General features: G+C 50.4%; 1 protein-coding gene across 2 annotated transcripts in view; it reads left to right on the forward strand.

Annotated features, from left to right (window-relative positions):
- Window positions 1-15027, forward strand: part of SLIT1 (slit homolog 1 (Drosophila)) — a 198246-nt gene that overhangs the window by 172691 nt on the left and 10528 nt on the right. The window contains exons 26-31 of one of the 2 annotated variants that reach the window (XM_011951197.1): window positions 3543-3706; window positions 5647-5771; window positions 6060-6157; window positions 10587-10726; window positions 10911-11004; window positions 13564-13701. In XM_011951197.1, the coding sequence (XP_011806587.1) occupies window positions 3543-3706; window positions 5647-5771; window positions 6060-6157; window positions 10587-10726; window positions 10911-11004; window positions 13564-13701 (759 nt within the window). Of the gene's footprint in view, window positions 1-3542; window positions 3707-5646; window positions 5772-6059; window positions 6158-10586; window positions 10731-10910; window positions 11005-13563; window positions 13702-15027 lie in introns of both variants that reach the window. The other variant, XM_011951198.1, reaches the window with a different exon arrangement.

The following is a 15027-nucleotide window of genomic DNA, read 5'->3' on the forward strand; positions in this document are numbered from 1 at the left end:
TCCCGGGTTCATGCCATTCTCCTGCCTCAGCCTCCTGAGTAGCTGGGACTACAGGTGCCTGCCACCACGCCCAGCTAATTTTTTGTATTTTTAGTGGAGACAGGGTTTCACCGTGTTAGCCAGGATGGTCTGGATCTCCTGACCTCATGATCTGCCCACCTCGGCCTCCCAAAGTGCTGGGATTACAGATGTGAGCCACCGCGCCCGGCCAAAAAATACTTATAAATAAATTGTGTATTTATCTTTTGAATCACATACTTATGTGACATCACACTTTTTATTAGTATAAAAATACTAATCTGGTAAGTGCAAACATTTTAAATATACCACCATTTTTGAATTCCTGTTATCTTAAAAAGTCTTTGTTTTTCTAAACACACTGGAACTTCAGAAAAAAATCACTCCACCCATTAGCCAGGATGGATGATGTCAGCAAATAAGGAAAGAAAAAACGAAACACGTGCCGAGTTCGAACCTGCTCTCTTTTCTGAGCTGTGTTGTTCCCTCGACACCTCCTTTAGGTCATGCGTGCTTGTCTGTCTTCTCCCTCTAGGTTGCAGGCTCTTTATTGAAACATGAAGTGACCCCCAGAGATATTAAGGGAGCTACTCAAGGTCACCCAGGCATGGGGCAGCTGTGTGGGGGCCGGAGTCCCGGTCTTGTTCAGCCTGCTTTATAAGATTGTGAATCATCAGCTGAGCTATTTTGGGGAATTCCTGCTGCTTTAATCAGGCTGTACAGGTCTCAAGGGGAACCACTTCCTCTGTCCTGCCCAGAAACAGGTGGAAAATGGCAGGGCATCCATTGATTCCTTAGTCAATGTGCCCATTCTCATTCACGTTATTTAGCCTTATATTTTCAAAATAATGTTGATATCAATGAACTTTAGGCATAAGGTGTTGATTTTCCTATTTGCTGAGTCAGAGAACTCTGGCCCACCTTTCCTTCCCTCTTTCCCTCCCTCCCTCCCTCCCTTCCTTCCTCTCTTTCTCTCTCTTTCTTTTCTTTTTCTTTTTTGACTGAGTTTCAGTCTTGTCGCCCAGGCTGGAGTGCCGTATCGCGATCTCAACTTACTGCAGCCTCCGCCTCTTGGGTTCAAGTGATTCTCCTACCTCAGCCTCCCGAGTAGCTGGGACTACAGGCATGCATCACCATGCCCAGCTAATTTTTGTACTTTTAGTAGAGATGGGGTTTCACCATTTTGGCCAGGCTGGTCTGGAACTCCTGACCTGTGGTGATCCACCTGCCTCGGCTTTCCAAAGTGCTACAATTACAGTCATGAGTTACTGTGCCCAGCCAGAACTCTGGCTCTTTCTTACCCTCAAATCCATGTTTTGTCCATCTCTAAGTCTCTCATGTGGTTTAGTGGAGAGATTCTGAGCTTGCCCATCAGATTGGTAAGAAACAAAGGGGTTGGCAGTATGTCGGTGCAGGCATGAGAGCAGGCCCAGCCTTGTACTGATGGCCAGTGGAAGTGGATACAACCTTTGTGGGTGGGGGTGGGCTATTAGCATATTACATGTGCTTCCTCTGCCCCCCAAATCCTACTCCTAGTCATCTGTTCTAGAGAAATACACCACACAAAGAGGAGCCAGGCGTAGTGGCTTACACCTGTAATCTCAGCACTTTGGGAGGCTGAGGTGGACGGATCACTTGAGGCCATGAGTTTGAGACCAGCCTGGCCAACATGGCGACACCCCCGTCTCTACTAAAAATACAAAAAAAAAAAAAAAAAAATTAGGTGGGCGTGGTAGTGCACGCCTGTAATCCCAGCTACCCAGTAGAATAAGGTACAAGAATCACTTGAACCTGGGAAGCAGAGGTTGTGGTGAGCTGAGATCATACCACTGCACTACAGTCTGGGCCACAGAGTGAGACCCTGTCTCAAAAAACAAAAAACAAAACAAAACAAAAACCCAAAGAGGCACGTATTATGCGTGTTCACTGCCATTGGAAAGAACCAGAATGTCCAGCAACAGGGACGCTGTCCACTGTGCCATGGGGTATCCGCTCTGGGATATTGCAGAACAGTTGGACACAATGAGATAGATGCTTACATGCTGACCGGGAAGATTCCCGAGACATGCTATTTAGTGACAAGGAGCAAGCTGCTCAGTAGTGATGTGATTTGTAAGGAGGAACCATGTGTGTACGTGTGGAAAGGCCTGGAAGGCTACACATCCGAGCATGGTGACCCTGTGACCATGTGCCCCTTTGTGGAGGGCAGTGACAGTGGGGTATAGACTTTTATTTTTTGTAATGTGAGTGTATCACAATTTCTATAACCACTCCCCATTGATGAACATGGGATTTCCAGTCTTTCCATTACAAATAAGACCATTGCACAGATGTCCTTATGTGTGCCTACAGGTAAACGCCCAGAAACAATGGCTGGATCAGAAGGCAAGTGCATGAGTCATACGAGAAGTGTCACACAATTCCCCTCCATGGGCGCTCTACCATTTTGCACCCCCATCAGTAACACAGGAATGTGCCTTCAAAAAAACTGAGGTGAAATTCACATAATATCGAATTAGCCGTTTTTTAAAAAGTATGCAACTCAGTGGCATTCAATCATTCACAGTGTTGTGCAGGGCGGACACTTTGTCTGCAGTGTTTGAAAGTGGCTGACAATGAGAATTGCACTCATGTGTTCTGTTTAATTAAAAATGAAAAGAAAAGTAAAAGAGCATGGGCTTCGGAGGCAGACAGTGGCGCATCTGGATCCAGGGGCTGCCCTTCGCTAGTTGTGTGACCCCAGGGAAATTACTTATTCCATAGGAGGCTCGGTGCCCACGTCTTTGAGACGGAGAGGAGAAAACTTGCGCAGTGGAGCTGATGAGATGTTTCGGTGCACAAACACAGGAAAAGCAGCTGTCTCATTGCAGCGGTCGATGTGGGTTGCTTTCTCCCCATGCACATTAGAGGCAGTGCATTTGTAGACTCTGGCCCCAACAGCTCCCTGTTTCTCTGTGTGATCTTAGGCAAATTCCTCAGCCTTTTTGAGCCTCGGCTTCTGCACATGTAAAATGGGGATAGCAGTGTGTGGGGATGACTAAGTGAGACAATGCATATGCAGTACTTGAAGCAGCACTGGCAGCCGGGCGCAGTGGCTCATGCCTGTAATCCCAGCAATTTGGGAGGCTGAGGTGAGTGGATAACCTGAGTTCAGGAGTTTGAGACCAGCCTGATCAATATGGCAAAACCCTGTCTCTACTAAAAATACAAAAATTAGCCGGGCATGGCGGCGTGTGCCTGTAATCCCAGCTACTCGGGAGGCTGAGACAGGAGAACTGCTTGAACCTGGGAGGCGGAGGTTGCAGTGAGGTGAGATCGCACCACTGCACTCCAGCCTGGGCGACAGAGCGACACTCCATCTCAAAAAAAAAAAAGAGGAGCAGCACTCACTACACAGTAAATGCTCACAAAATGGAGGCTAAGATTTTTGCCAGTCCCTGGTGCAGTGCCTGGAACTCTAGGTTTCCAATCGGCGAGGGACCCCATGAAGCTGTAATGCCTGCTTCTCTCTGCTTTCTGCTCAGGGCCATTGGTGCCAACCCCCTATACTGTGACTGCCACCTCCGCTGGCTGTCCAGCTGGGTGAAGACTGGCTACAAGGAACCGGGCATTGCCCGGTGTGCTGGGCCCCTGGACATGGAGGGCAAGCTGCTCCTCACCACGCCTGCCAAGAAGTTTGAATGCCAAGGTGAGCCTAGGAGCGCGGCCCCTGCTGCTGGGGACCCGTGGAACTGGCCCAGCACTGCAGGGCCTTCCTAACATGCCTGTGTCCCTGTGGCGACTGCTGGGCAGGGAGTCAGGGGACAGGAACAAGCCACCTGCGGCTTGATGACTGCCTTCCAGTCCTGACATATCATGGACAAAAAGAGCCAGGCAGAAAAATCTCAGGCCGTCAGGGCTGTAATCCCTCCCCGTGGTTACATAAGGAAAATAAAAATAGCAGCGGTGCTTCTGGGAGCTCCAAGCCTCGCAGCAGAGCATGCGCTCAGACCTCCCTTTGGTAGGAATTGTGTTCAGCAGTTAACTTAGACCTCCCTCAGTCCCTGGTGGAGCAGGGGACCCAGCAGCCACTCTCCTGACATTTACAGAAATGCAGAGCCAGAGTGTCACTGGAGGCTGGTTCCGGCTTTGCCCTGGGGCGCTCCACTGTGGGCATGTGTAAATACTCATTCAGGGATTAAGTGACGGCCCAAGCCCCAGAAGCCCTGCTGAGCACAGACAGGTGACTGAGTGGCCACCGGGGCCGGGCTTTATGTGCAGGGGTACAGCGGGGGGGAAGACACTGGAGGCCATGGAGCACGGCCCCTGCCCTCTGCAAGCTCAGAGGCCACCGTCGGAAATGAAGCTGACAGCTGTAGGTTAATGAGGAGGCCCTGGGCCACCCTGCGTGCAGGATGCTGTCACAGCCTAACGACTCGGAGGGGCCTGATCTGCGGCTTGGCTGTTGGGAGCAAGTCAATTTATGCTGAAACATTTGCTCTGTGTTTATTCAATGGGGTGGGATTGGTGCTGGTGAGAAGGGGTTTTGTTTTGTTTTATTATTTTTATTGAAAGAGAACGCACACACATTAAAGTACACAGATCATGAGTGAATGGGTTGCTGAAGTTTCACAAGCTGAACTCACCCAGGTAACCCGCACCTGGATCAAGAAACAGACCCCAGCTGGGCATGGTGGCTCACACCTGTAATCCTAGCATTCTAGGAGGCCGAGGTGGGAGTGTCGCTTGAGCCCAAGAGTTTGAGACCAGCCTGGGCAACGTGGAGAGACCCTGTCGCTACAAAAAAAATTGTTTAAATTAGCTGGGCATGGTGGTGTGTGCCTGTAGTCCCAGCTACTGGATGGAGATAGAAAGATTGCTTGAGCCCAGGTAGTTGAAGCTGCAGTGAGCCATGTTTGCGCCAGTGCATTGCAGCCTGGGTGACAGAGTAAGACATTGTCTAAAAAAATAAATAAATAAAAATGAAAAAAAGGAAACAGAACCCCATCTTCACCCCAGAAGTCTGTCATGTGTCCTAGTCACTGCTGAAAAGTGTTTGTATTTCTGTTCATGCTCATGCCTCTTCAGCAGGAGCAATATTCCACCCCTTCTAGAAGGCATCTTCTAGGGAAGCCTGAGTTCACTGGTCTTCCTATTTAGTCTCCTGAGATCCTGCTGCCACTCACAAGTGGTGTCCCAGGTGGCCTGTCTGTCGGCTCCTCTGGTTACCTCTGCAACCAGTGCATCCTGGAGATGCTGGAGGGGCCTGCTGTAGCAGGGAGGTGGGGGAAAATGATCCTCCCTGGCTCAGGTGTGGAGGGGAACAACTCCTGCTCCCTGGTGTGGCCAACCTGCAGAGCTGAGCTTGGGCACGATGCTCACAGAGCCACCGTCTCCTCTCTGCCAAGGTGGCCACCTTCTGTCCTCCTAGTCAGCAGGTGTCAGGCCAGGGTCATTGCCTCAGAAGGGCACAAGGGGAAAGAGGAAGGGCTGGCTGACTTCGGTGGCCGAATTCGGTAGGTTAGGGTCTCATGATCCTTCTTACATGGATCATGCGGCCCTAATGGCCATGGTGCACAGCACCTGCCCTGTGCCCAACCCTGTGCTGTCCACCCCTCCCCCTGCACTAACACCCTCCCCTTGCTGCAGGTCCCCCAACTTTGGCTGTCCAGGCCAAGTGTGATCCCTGCTTGTCTAGTCCGTGCCAGAACCAGGGCATCTGCCACAACGACCCCCTTGAGGTGTACAGGTGTGCCTGCCCCAGCGGCTATAAGGTGAGTGGAGGCAGATGCCAGGGAGGAGGAGGGCTCCTCCTGTGCACTGCAGGACTGTCCCCAGGGCCCGGAGCACCGCCTGACTCAGAGCAGATGCTTGAGTGAACCAATGACTTAACATATGAATGAATGAAAGAATTAATTAATTAATGGAGTGGACGAATGAATGAATGAAAACAAGTAACTCCTGGGACAGGGAGAGGCTGAGCTGCTGAGGGTCTGGCTGGCTGTGGGCTCATACTAACTCCCAGGTCTCCCTGGGGTCCCCATCACTGACTTTCCCCCCAGGGCCGAGACTGTGAGGTGTCCCTGGACAGCTGTTCCAGTGGCCCCTGTGAAAACGGGGGCACCTGCCATGCACAGGAGGGCAAGGATGCCCCGTTCATGTGAGTTACCTGGAGGGGCAGGAGCCTGGTGAGTGCTGAAGGGTCCAGCACCTGTGCCTCAGGGCCCTCCTCTCCCTCAGGGATGGCCCAGACCTTCTGTGCCCTGGGGGGAGGTGGAGGCACACTGTGGGGGCAGGCATGTACTCCAAATCATAGCCAGAGGGGCTCTCCAAGCTCACTGGGCCAACCCCTTCCTTGCCCAGATGCGGTGGGAGCACAGAGAGACCAGTGGATGCCTGAGCCATACAGCTCCCCAGCTCCAGGGTTGACCAGGGCTTGGAGTGGGCTCTGCTGCCTCCTGCTCCAGGCCTTCTTCCTGCTCCTGCCAGGTGCCATGGGGGCCTTTTCGAAGGCACTGGGAATCCATGGCCAAAGCATATACAGTGCAGTGCCAAGGACCACAGCAGGGGTGTTTGAAATTCCTATAAATTTCCATTCAGGCTGGGCAGGGTGGCTCACGCCTGTAATCCCAACACTTTGGAAGCCTGAGGTGGGTGGATCACGAGGTTGGGAGTTTGAGACCAGCCTGGCCAACATAGTGAAACCCCGTCTATACTAAAAATACAAAAATTAGCTGGGTATGGTGGTGGGCACCTGTAATCCCAGTTACTCGGGAGGCTGAGTCAGAAGAGTCGCTTGAAACTGGAAGGCGGAGGTTGCAATGAGCCGAGATCATTACTGCACTCCAGCCTGAGCAGCAAGAGCGAAACTCTGTCTCAAAAAAAAAAAAAAAAAGAAAAAAAAAAGAAAATTTCAATTCATCCCAAAGCCTCCAATCTCCCTCGAACAGCCTGCTCCTGACGGTTCTGCCTGCAGGCAGGGACCTGGCCAGCCCCCTCAAGCTGCCACCCTGAGTCCCTGAGACACAGCTGGGGCTGCCACTGGGTGGGTGCCAAGGCCTGTTTGCTTTCTCTGGGGTTCCCCCATCTCATAAGTCACACTGGGCACTGTGGGAGGGGATAGCCCTCTGGCCCTGCCCTGAGCAGCCCATTTTCTGCTATTCAATGAAGGGGCCAGCCCTAATGACCCCATCTCTTAAGTCCTTCCAGAGCTGACATCACAACACAAGCCCCTCCCACTGGCTGCTTCCCCCAGGACCGCCCAACGAGCCCCACCCTCCCAGAGCTTTTCTGAGGAATACATAGTATTTAGTTGCTGAAAGTAAATTGCTGGCGCAATACATTGGCTCTTCAGAAAATGATGTTGAATCTAGGGGCAGAAATGGCTGAGCCTGCCTCTGCATACCCAAATTACCAGATGTAAAAATGAATCACTAAATGGCCTCTCTTCCCCCGGTTGCCTTGGAAACGGCGTCTTTACACTCTGCGCCCAGCTTCCTCGGGCTTCGGTGAGCAGCTCCCTGGGCGTGCCCTCCTCATTCCTGAGACGCCTCAGCTGGGGGCTGAAAGGACACCCCCTTCACCCTGAGATGGGGAGATGGGGCACCCCATCACCTCACTGCCTTACAGACTGGGGGCTGGGGGAGTGGGCTCTCCAGGTGGAAAGGGGGTGCCTCCACGAGTTACCCCTCAACCCCGAGGCTCTCTGGGGCACCTGTTATCTCCTGACCTGTGTCCACTCCCACTCTCCTGCCCCAGCTCCTACCACAGGCCACTTTCTGAAATGCGAAGCTGACCCTGTCACCCCAGCTTAAAACCCTGCTGCTGGTCCCCTCCAGCCTTCAGGGAAAAAAATTTAACCGCAGACCATTTCCTGCAATAGTGTCTTTTTACTCACAGACTCCCCAAACACATTCTAAAAACTAAACACTCCCTCACACGTCCTTAGATTGACAGCTAAAATTTTCATTGTAAGTTTTTCATTGCAAAGGAGGCAATTTTCCAGATATTGTAAATATTATTAACATTTAAAAATAAAACTATCACTTTATTTGGGAGGCTGAGGTGGAAGGGCCTTAAGACCAGTAGTTGGAGACCAGCCCGGGGAACATGGCAAAATCCCCATGGCAAATCCCATCTCTACAGACAATTAAGAATTAGCCAGGTGTAATGGCGAGTGCCTGTAGTCCCAGCTTCTCAGGAGGCTGAGGAGGGAGGATCGCTTGAGCTCAGGAGGTCGAGGCTGCAGTGAGCTGTGATCACACCACTGCACTCCAGTCTGGGCAACACAGTGAAACTGTTTCTAAAATAAAAAAAAGTTAAGTTTTAAAAATATGACATTAAATCATTCTTTTATCATTCTCCAATGCAAGCTGAACAGCATATCATTTTGACACTATTTTTTTTTTTTTTGAGACAGTCTCGCTCTGTTACCAGGCTGGAGTGCAGTGGCAAGATCTCGACTCACTGCAACCTCCGCCTCCTGGGTTCAAGTAATTCTCTTGCCTCAGCCTCCCAAGTAGCTGGGACTACAGGCATGCACCACCACACCCGGCTAATTTTTGTATTTTTAGTAAAGATGGGTTTTCACCGTGTTGGCCAGACTGGTCTCGAACTCCTGACCTCAAGAGATCCGCCCACCTCGGCCTCCCAAAGTGCTGGGATTACAGGCATGCGCCACCACACCTGGCCAATTGGACACCATTTTAAAATGACACAAACAATTTCTTCTTTAACAGTTGAACATTTTACCTTGTTCTTTTTTCTCCTCTAACTAGTATTTTATTTTACTCCTTACCCTCCTGTCTTTTTTTTCTAACCGAATATGTTTTTATGCTAGAGTCTTTTCTTGAGTACTCTGCCATACATCTCTGTCCCCAACATGGGTACGTGTAAGGTAAAACTGAAAGTTTTTTTCTTATTTCTTATCACTATAAGCTTCTGATTTAAAGTTTCTTTTGCAGTGAGTTATCCCTACAGTAATTTGAAACAACATAACTGTATTATGGAATTGGGTTGCAGATTATTACACGTAGAAGGAAAATTTTGTTAGAGTGTATCTCTCTTAATGAGATGGATGGGGTGCTTTTTTGTTCTGTTCTTCTCTCAGCTGGTATATGGGTGAATGTTGCAGAATGAGAAAGGACACAACGGTTGATCTTTTCCTGTTTCGTTTTGTTTTTATAGATATAAATGCTGGGAAAGTTTGTTCATGTAAATAAACTGGTGAGATTAGGAGTTTTATTATAGCCATGTCACTCAATTCTTTGAAAGCCCTCCCGCTTTATATGCCACATCTCCACAGTGACCTGCCATCAAGATTATTTTTAATGTTCTATCAGCTGACAGTTCCATGAGGCCTTCCTTCAATTACTTCCAGTGCACAGAACTGGAAACCTCTTGACTTAGATTACATTTATTCATTCACTTGCTAAACATCAGGATTCCTAACTGCCCCTTTATTTGGTGCCTGGAAGCGTGCCCACCTTTCTACCTGTAGGGCTTGTCCCATCACCCCCCAGTCTGTAAGGGCTGGGGCTGGGACAGATGCCACCTTTTTAGAGTTCTGGACTGGGTTAATTTAGGGAGGAGCCCGTGCAGATATTTGAAGATGTGGAAATTAATTTCTTGGACCTCTCTCTGATTCGCACACCCCTTGGAAACCTTGGCTGCCCCAGGGGAAGGTGTATCCTGGTTTGAAGGTCACTGATCCCCAGGGCCCCTCATGACCAGGCTCCTGCTCACTGCAGCCCTTTGCTCACCGTGCCTGAAGTCTGTGCTCCTGAAGTATTGGACTGTGAGGATGGGCAGGGCCCCTGTAGAAGACTGGCTGTGGGGTTCCCTTCCACTCTAGGCTTTTTTTTTTTTTTTTTTTTTTTTTTTGAGACAGAGTCTTGCTCTGTCTCCCAGGCTGGAGTGCAGTGGCATGATCTTGGCTCACTGTAACCTCCGCCTCACAGGTTCAAGCAATTCCCCTGCCTCAGCCTCCTGAGTAGCTGGGATTACAGGCACATGCCACCATGTCCAGCTAATTTTTGTAATTTAGTAGAGACAGAGTTTCACCATGTTGGCCAGGCTGGTCTCCAACTTCTGACCTCAGGTGGTCCACCTGCTTTGGCCTCCCAGAGTGCCGGGATTACAGGCATGAGCCACCGCGCCTGGCCACTCCAGGCTTTTACGAACACCTCTGCCCCAGTCACCTTCCTCTCCTTCCTGTCTCCCTTGTCAGGGTCCTTGATTAATTCATCACCTCCTCCAGGAAGCCTGCCCTTATCACTCTGTGCCAAGGAGGAGCCAGGTGTCTCCTGCCCCTCTGTGCCATCTCCCTGGCTTTAGTGCTTACACCATCCTGAGAGCCTCACTACCTCTCCTCTCACCACCCATCTCCTCTAGCCTCCCCAGTAGACTGTGAGTGACTCTCATGAGGGCAGGGTCAGTCTTGGTCACCTCTAACCCTGCCCAGCACCTGGCAAGGGCCTAACCCGGAGTAGGGACCCTAACTCTGTGGAATGGTGATATTGACCAGTAGCCACAGGCTTCCACCAGTGTTCCAGGAGGGCTGTCTCTCCATCCTCCCATTCCCCGCACAGGTGCTCCTGTCCCACCGGCTTTGAAGGACCAACCTGTGGGGTGAACACGGATGACTGTGTGGATCACGCCTGTGCCAATGGGGGTGTCTGTGTGGACGGTGTAGGCAACTACACCTGCCAGTGCCCCCTGCAGTATGAGGGTAAGTGCGCCAGGGCAGCAGTGTCTGGGGGAGGTGGGGGACAGAGACAGCCCTGAGCCCCCATGCCCAGGAGTGGAAGGGGGTCCCTGCCTCAGCGTCTGCAGAAGGATTCCTGTGGGTCTGGCCACCCAGCAGAGCACAGGAGAGCAGCTTCTTTCCTGCCACTTGCTCGTTCTTTCCCCAGGAAGGGCCTGTGAAGAGCTAGTGGACTTGTGCTCTCCAGATCTGAACCCGTGTCAACACGAGGCCCAGTGTGTGGGCACCCCGGACGGGCCCAGGTCAGTGTTGCCGCTTTCCAGGGCCAGGGAGGAGCTCGGGCCCCTGAGTCAGACTGGATTCCAGTCTGGGCTCCGCACCCCACCCTCATTTCCTCATTTGTCCAATGAGTTTGGTCTCAGCTCTACAGGGTTCCTGAGAATCCATGCGGGGTTGGGGTAGAGGGGTGATGTGCCCAGCTTTGTGGCCACAGAGACCTGGGTTTGCAGCCTGACCCTGAATGTGTCACTTGCCTGCTCTGAGCTTGTTTTCTCATCTGTAAACTGGGCGCAACAGTAGCTTCCTCCTGGGATGGTTGCAAGGGTAAGATGAGAAAATGCATGGAAAGCACTTAGCTCCAGGTCTGGCATCTGTTAAGTGCTCCAGGCTATTATTCCAGATCCACCATTTCTTATCCCCAATTACAAAATCCACAAAGTTCAGGAAAGCATCCCATCTCATGGCCAAATCTTATCTGACCTGGACGTATTTGGTAACAAAAGCTGCCCTGCACTGGTATGAGATTGCTTTTTGTTGTTGTTCATCCCATGTAATGTGAACATGTGTAGATTTTGTGGCAGAAATGTGAGTAAGTCTGATTATGAGGCCGCCTCAGCTCCTACCAGTAGGTTGTGTAATATGCATTGTCTGAATTTACCAAAATCTAAAAAGTGTTGAATTCCAAAACCTGTCTGTCCCAGGAGGTTTGGGTAAAAGTTGTTGGTCTGTATTTTCATCATGGTTGTTATCGGCATATGTGAAAATGTTTGTTACTTGAAGACTGCTTTATAAAGGTCACACATTTTTAAAATAATGCTTCCCACTGCAGTTTTGCAAACATAGTCTCATTTCTGGGACCTCCGCATTCCACCAGTCAGGCCAGCAAAGGGTGGTCAGGGCAGAGTTTCCTGGGGCTTGTGGCTGAGGGACCCAAGCCCAGGGACTCGGATGGAGTCCCCCAGGAGTCCCTTGTCTAACTGGAGCAGCCTGAGACCCACGACAGGAAGCAAGAGTCCAGGATTGTTGAGGCCTGGTTCCATGGTCAACGGGCCCACAAGAGCCTCCATCCAAATGGTGGACGGACACTGTACTCCTGCGGGGGCTCCCAGGGGTGGGGCTTGGCAGGCAGACCAATCAGCAGTGGTAGATTGGGCAGCATGCGCCCTCCTCGGAGGGTGGGATAAGGCAGGACTGCACGTTGTCCAGCCTGGAGCTGCTAGCACAGTCCCTCAATCACAAAGGGTAAGCATTGTGCTTAGCTCCGGACCCGGGGCTGTGGCACACAGTGGAGTGTTGAGTGCGTGTTCTCTTAACTGCCTGTCCTGGTGGAAAGATAGAACTGACATGCTCAGCTATGCCTGGCATTACCAGCAACCCAAAACATATATCCAATATATAGTCATTAAATGAATGAACGAGTAAGTGGTGGCTTAGCTACTATAACATTTTTCAGACTGTAACTCCAGACTCATTAGTAGATTGTGATCAATTGGATATAAAGGGAGCCCCAGCCCCTGTTTAATATTAATGTCAGGATTAACATTAAAAGATGAAACAAAGTATCAGAGAGCAACATGCCATCTTATATAATAAGGATAATCAGTATTGTATGAATCTGGTTGCGAGTGTGTGTGTGTGTACATGTACTGGGCTTGAAAGTATTTCTTACAGCCCAAAAAACACTGGACAAGGAAATGAGTAAAAAACCCAGGCAAGAGCACCCATCTGCCAGGTTGCGTGATTGAGCTTAAGAGTTAGGAGTTTAGAAGGAGGTCAGACAAGGGGACTGCTCAGTGAGGGCTGGAGTGCTCTCTGGAGGCTTCCTGGAGGAGGTGAGCTGGCTGGACCATGCTGGGAGAAAGGAGACAGTATTCTGGAATCAACGGGTGTGAAGGCAGGGAAGTGCTTGGTGAGGTGAGTTTGGTGTCGGGGGATCAGGAGACCTGTAGGACAGAGAGCAAGGCCATTACTAGAAAGGACTACTAGAGTGTCCTTTATTTATTTGATAGGAGACAGTAGCCCAAAGGGAGTGTTTTGGGCCAGCAGTGAGGCATGGTGGGAGCTGGGAAGCTGGGGGCTGACCTGAGGTCAAGATACCCACTGAGCAGGGGACACTAGCCCTGCTGAGGACTGGGAGCTGGGGAAAGAGGAGTGGGGGAGTCTGTGGAACTCAGCCATGTGGTAGGGGGTCTTGGGAGAACAGGGAGGGTGCAGCTGAGCTGCTGGAGAGGTCGGGAAGAGGCTGACACTTGGCCTTGGAAGTGCTGTTGCTGGTGAGGGTGGGTCCTCTGTGACAAGACTCCATCTCCCCCTGCCTCTGGGGTCTACTCTTTCAGCCCCAGGCCTCTACCTCACGTCCACGTGAGCTCTCTTCTCCTACTAGGAAAGGCTCCCAGGATGGGCTGGGGCCCTTTTAGATCCAGAGCTCTGTGTGACCTCCTGGAGATCCCCACAGCCTCAGTGGAACTTGAGGTTTTCCCTCACATGTACAGACTGTGTGTGGGGAGCCCTGGTGCACTCCCCTGGCCTCCCAGGCTCTGTGTAGCTGAACCCCCAACTACCCATGCCCCCCCCCACACCAGGTGTGAGTGCGTGCCAGGTTACGCAGGTGACAACTGCAGCGAGAACCAGGATGACTGCAGGGACCACCGCTGCCAGAATGGGGCCCAGTGTATGGATGAAGTCAACAGCTACTCCTGCCTCTGTGCTGAGGGTTACAGGTGAGCGGCCCCTGGACACACAAGGAGTGACTCCTTGTGGCTGTCAGCCCCTGGGCTGGCAGGAGCCTCCAGCCATGGCGAAGGAAAGGGGTATGGGTCAGAGCCTGGGAGTTGGATGCTGGGGTTTTAACCATGGCTCTGCCAGTCACCAGCTGTGTAGCCTTGGGAAAGTCATGTAACTGCCCAGGGCCTAGGCAGAGGACCCCTAACCTGTTTGGTGCAGGGGGTGAGAGGTGGGTGCAGATGACAGGGCAGTGTGCTGTCACTTACCTGCCTAGCTGAGCCTCTGAAGACATGTCCTGCCACAAAGGTTATCTACCAGCCCACTGGGCTCCCCTGGGAGGTTGGAGGGCCCACCCTCTCTCCGGCCACCCATGTCCCATGCTCCGCTCACTCATTTGTTAAAAAATAGCTTTATTGAGATATAATTCACGTAGCATACAGTTTACTCAGTTACATGTAAAATTCCATGACTTTTAGTTTATTCCCAGAGTTGTACATCCATCACCACAATCGATTTTGAACATTTTCATTTTCCCCAAAAAAACCCTATACGCCTTATCTGTCACACCAGCCTCACTTCTATCCCAGCTCCAGGCAACTACTAATCTCCTAATATTTGTGTCTATATATCTGCCTGTTCTGGGGATTTCCTGTAAGTCGAATCGTACAATCTGTTGTCCTTTGTGACTGGCTGCTTTCACTCAGCATCATGTTTTGAGGTTCATCTGTGTGGTAGCATGTGTCAGCACTTCATTCCTTCTTATGGCTAAACAATGTTCCGTTGTATGGACATAACCACATTTTGTTTACCCACTCATCAGTTGATAGGCTTTTAGGTTGTTGCCACTTTTTGGTTATAATGAAGGCTGATCTTATCAGCATTTGTGTACAGGTTTTTATGTAGACATACATTTTTAATTATCGGGGATATATGCCTAAGAGTGGATTTTCTGAGTCATATGTTAACTCTATGTTTAACTGTTTGAGGAACTACCAAACTGTTTTTCCTAATGGTTGCACCATTCCCACCACCAGTATATGAAGGTGTGAAGTGATGTATGACTGTCCTGATGCCAGTACCACACTTTCTTGATTACTGTAGTTTTTGTAATATATTTTGAAATTGGGAAGTGTGAGTCCTCCCAGTTTGTTTTTCTTTTTAAAGATTGTTTTGGCTATTCTGGGTCCCTTGAATTTCTGTATGAATTTTAGGATCAGCATGTTGATTTCTAACTGGGATTTTGATAAAGGTTCTATTGGATCTGTAGATCAATTTAGCTAGTGTTGCCTTTTTTTTTTTTTTTTTTTTTGAGACAGAGTTTT

The sequence above is a fragment of the Colobus angolensis genome, unplaced genomic scaffold (assembly GCF_000951035.1).
Source record: "Colobus angolensis palliatus isolate OR3802 unplaced genomic scaffold, Cang.pa_1.0 Scaffold316, whole genome shotgun sequence".
Taxonomy (NCBI): Eukaryota; Metazoa; Chordata; class Mammalia; order Primates; family Cercopithecidae; genus Colobus; species Colobus angolensis.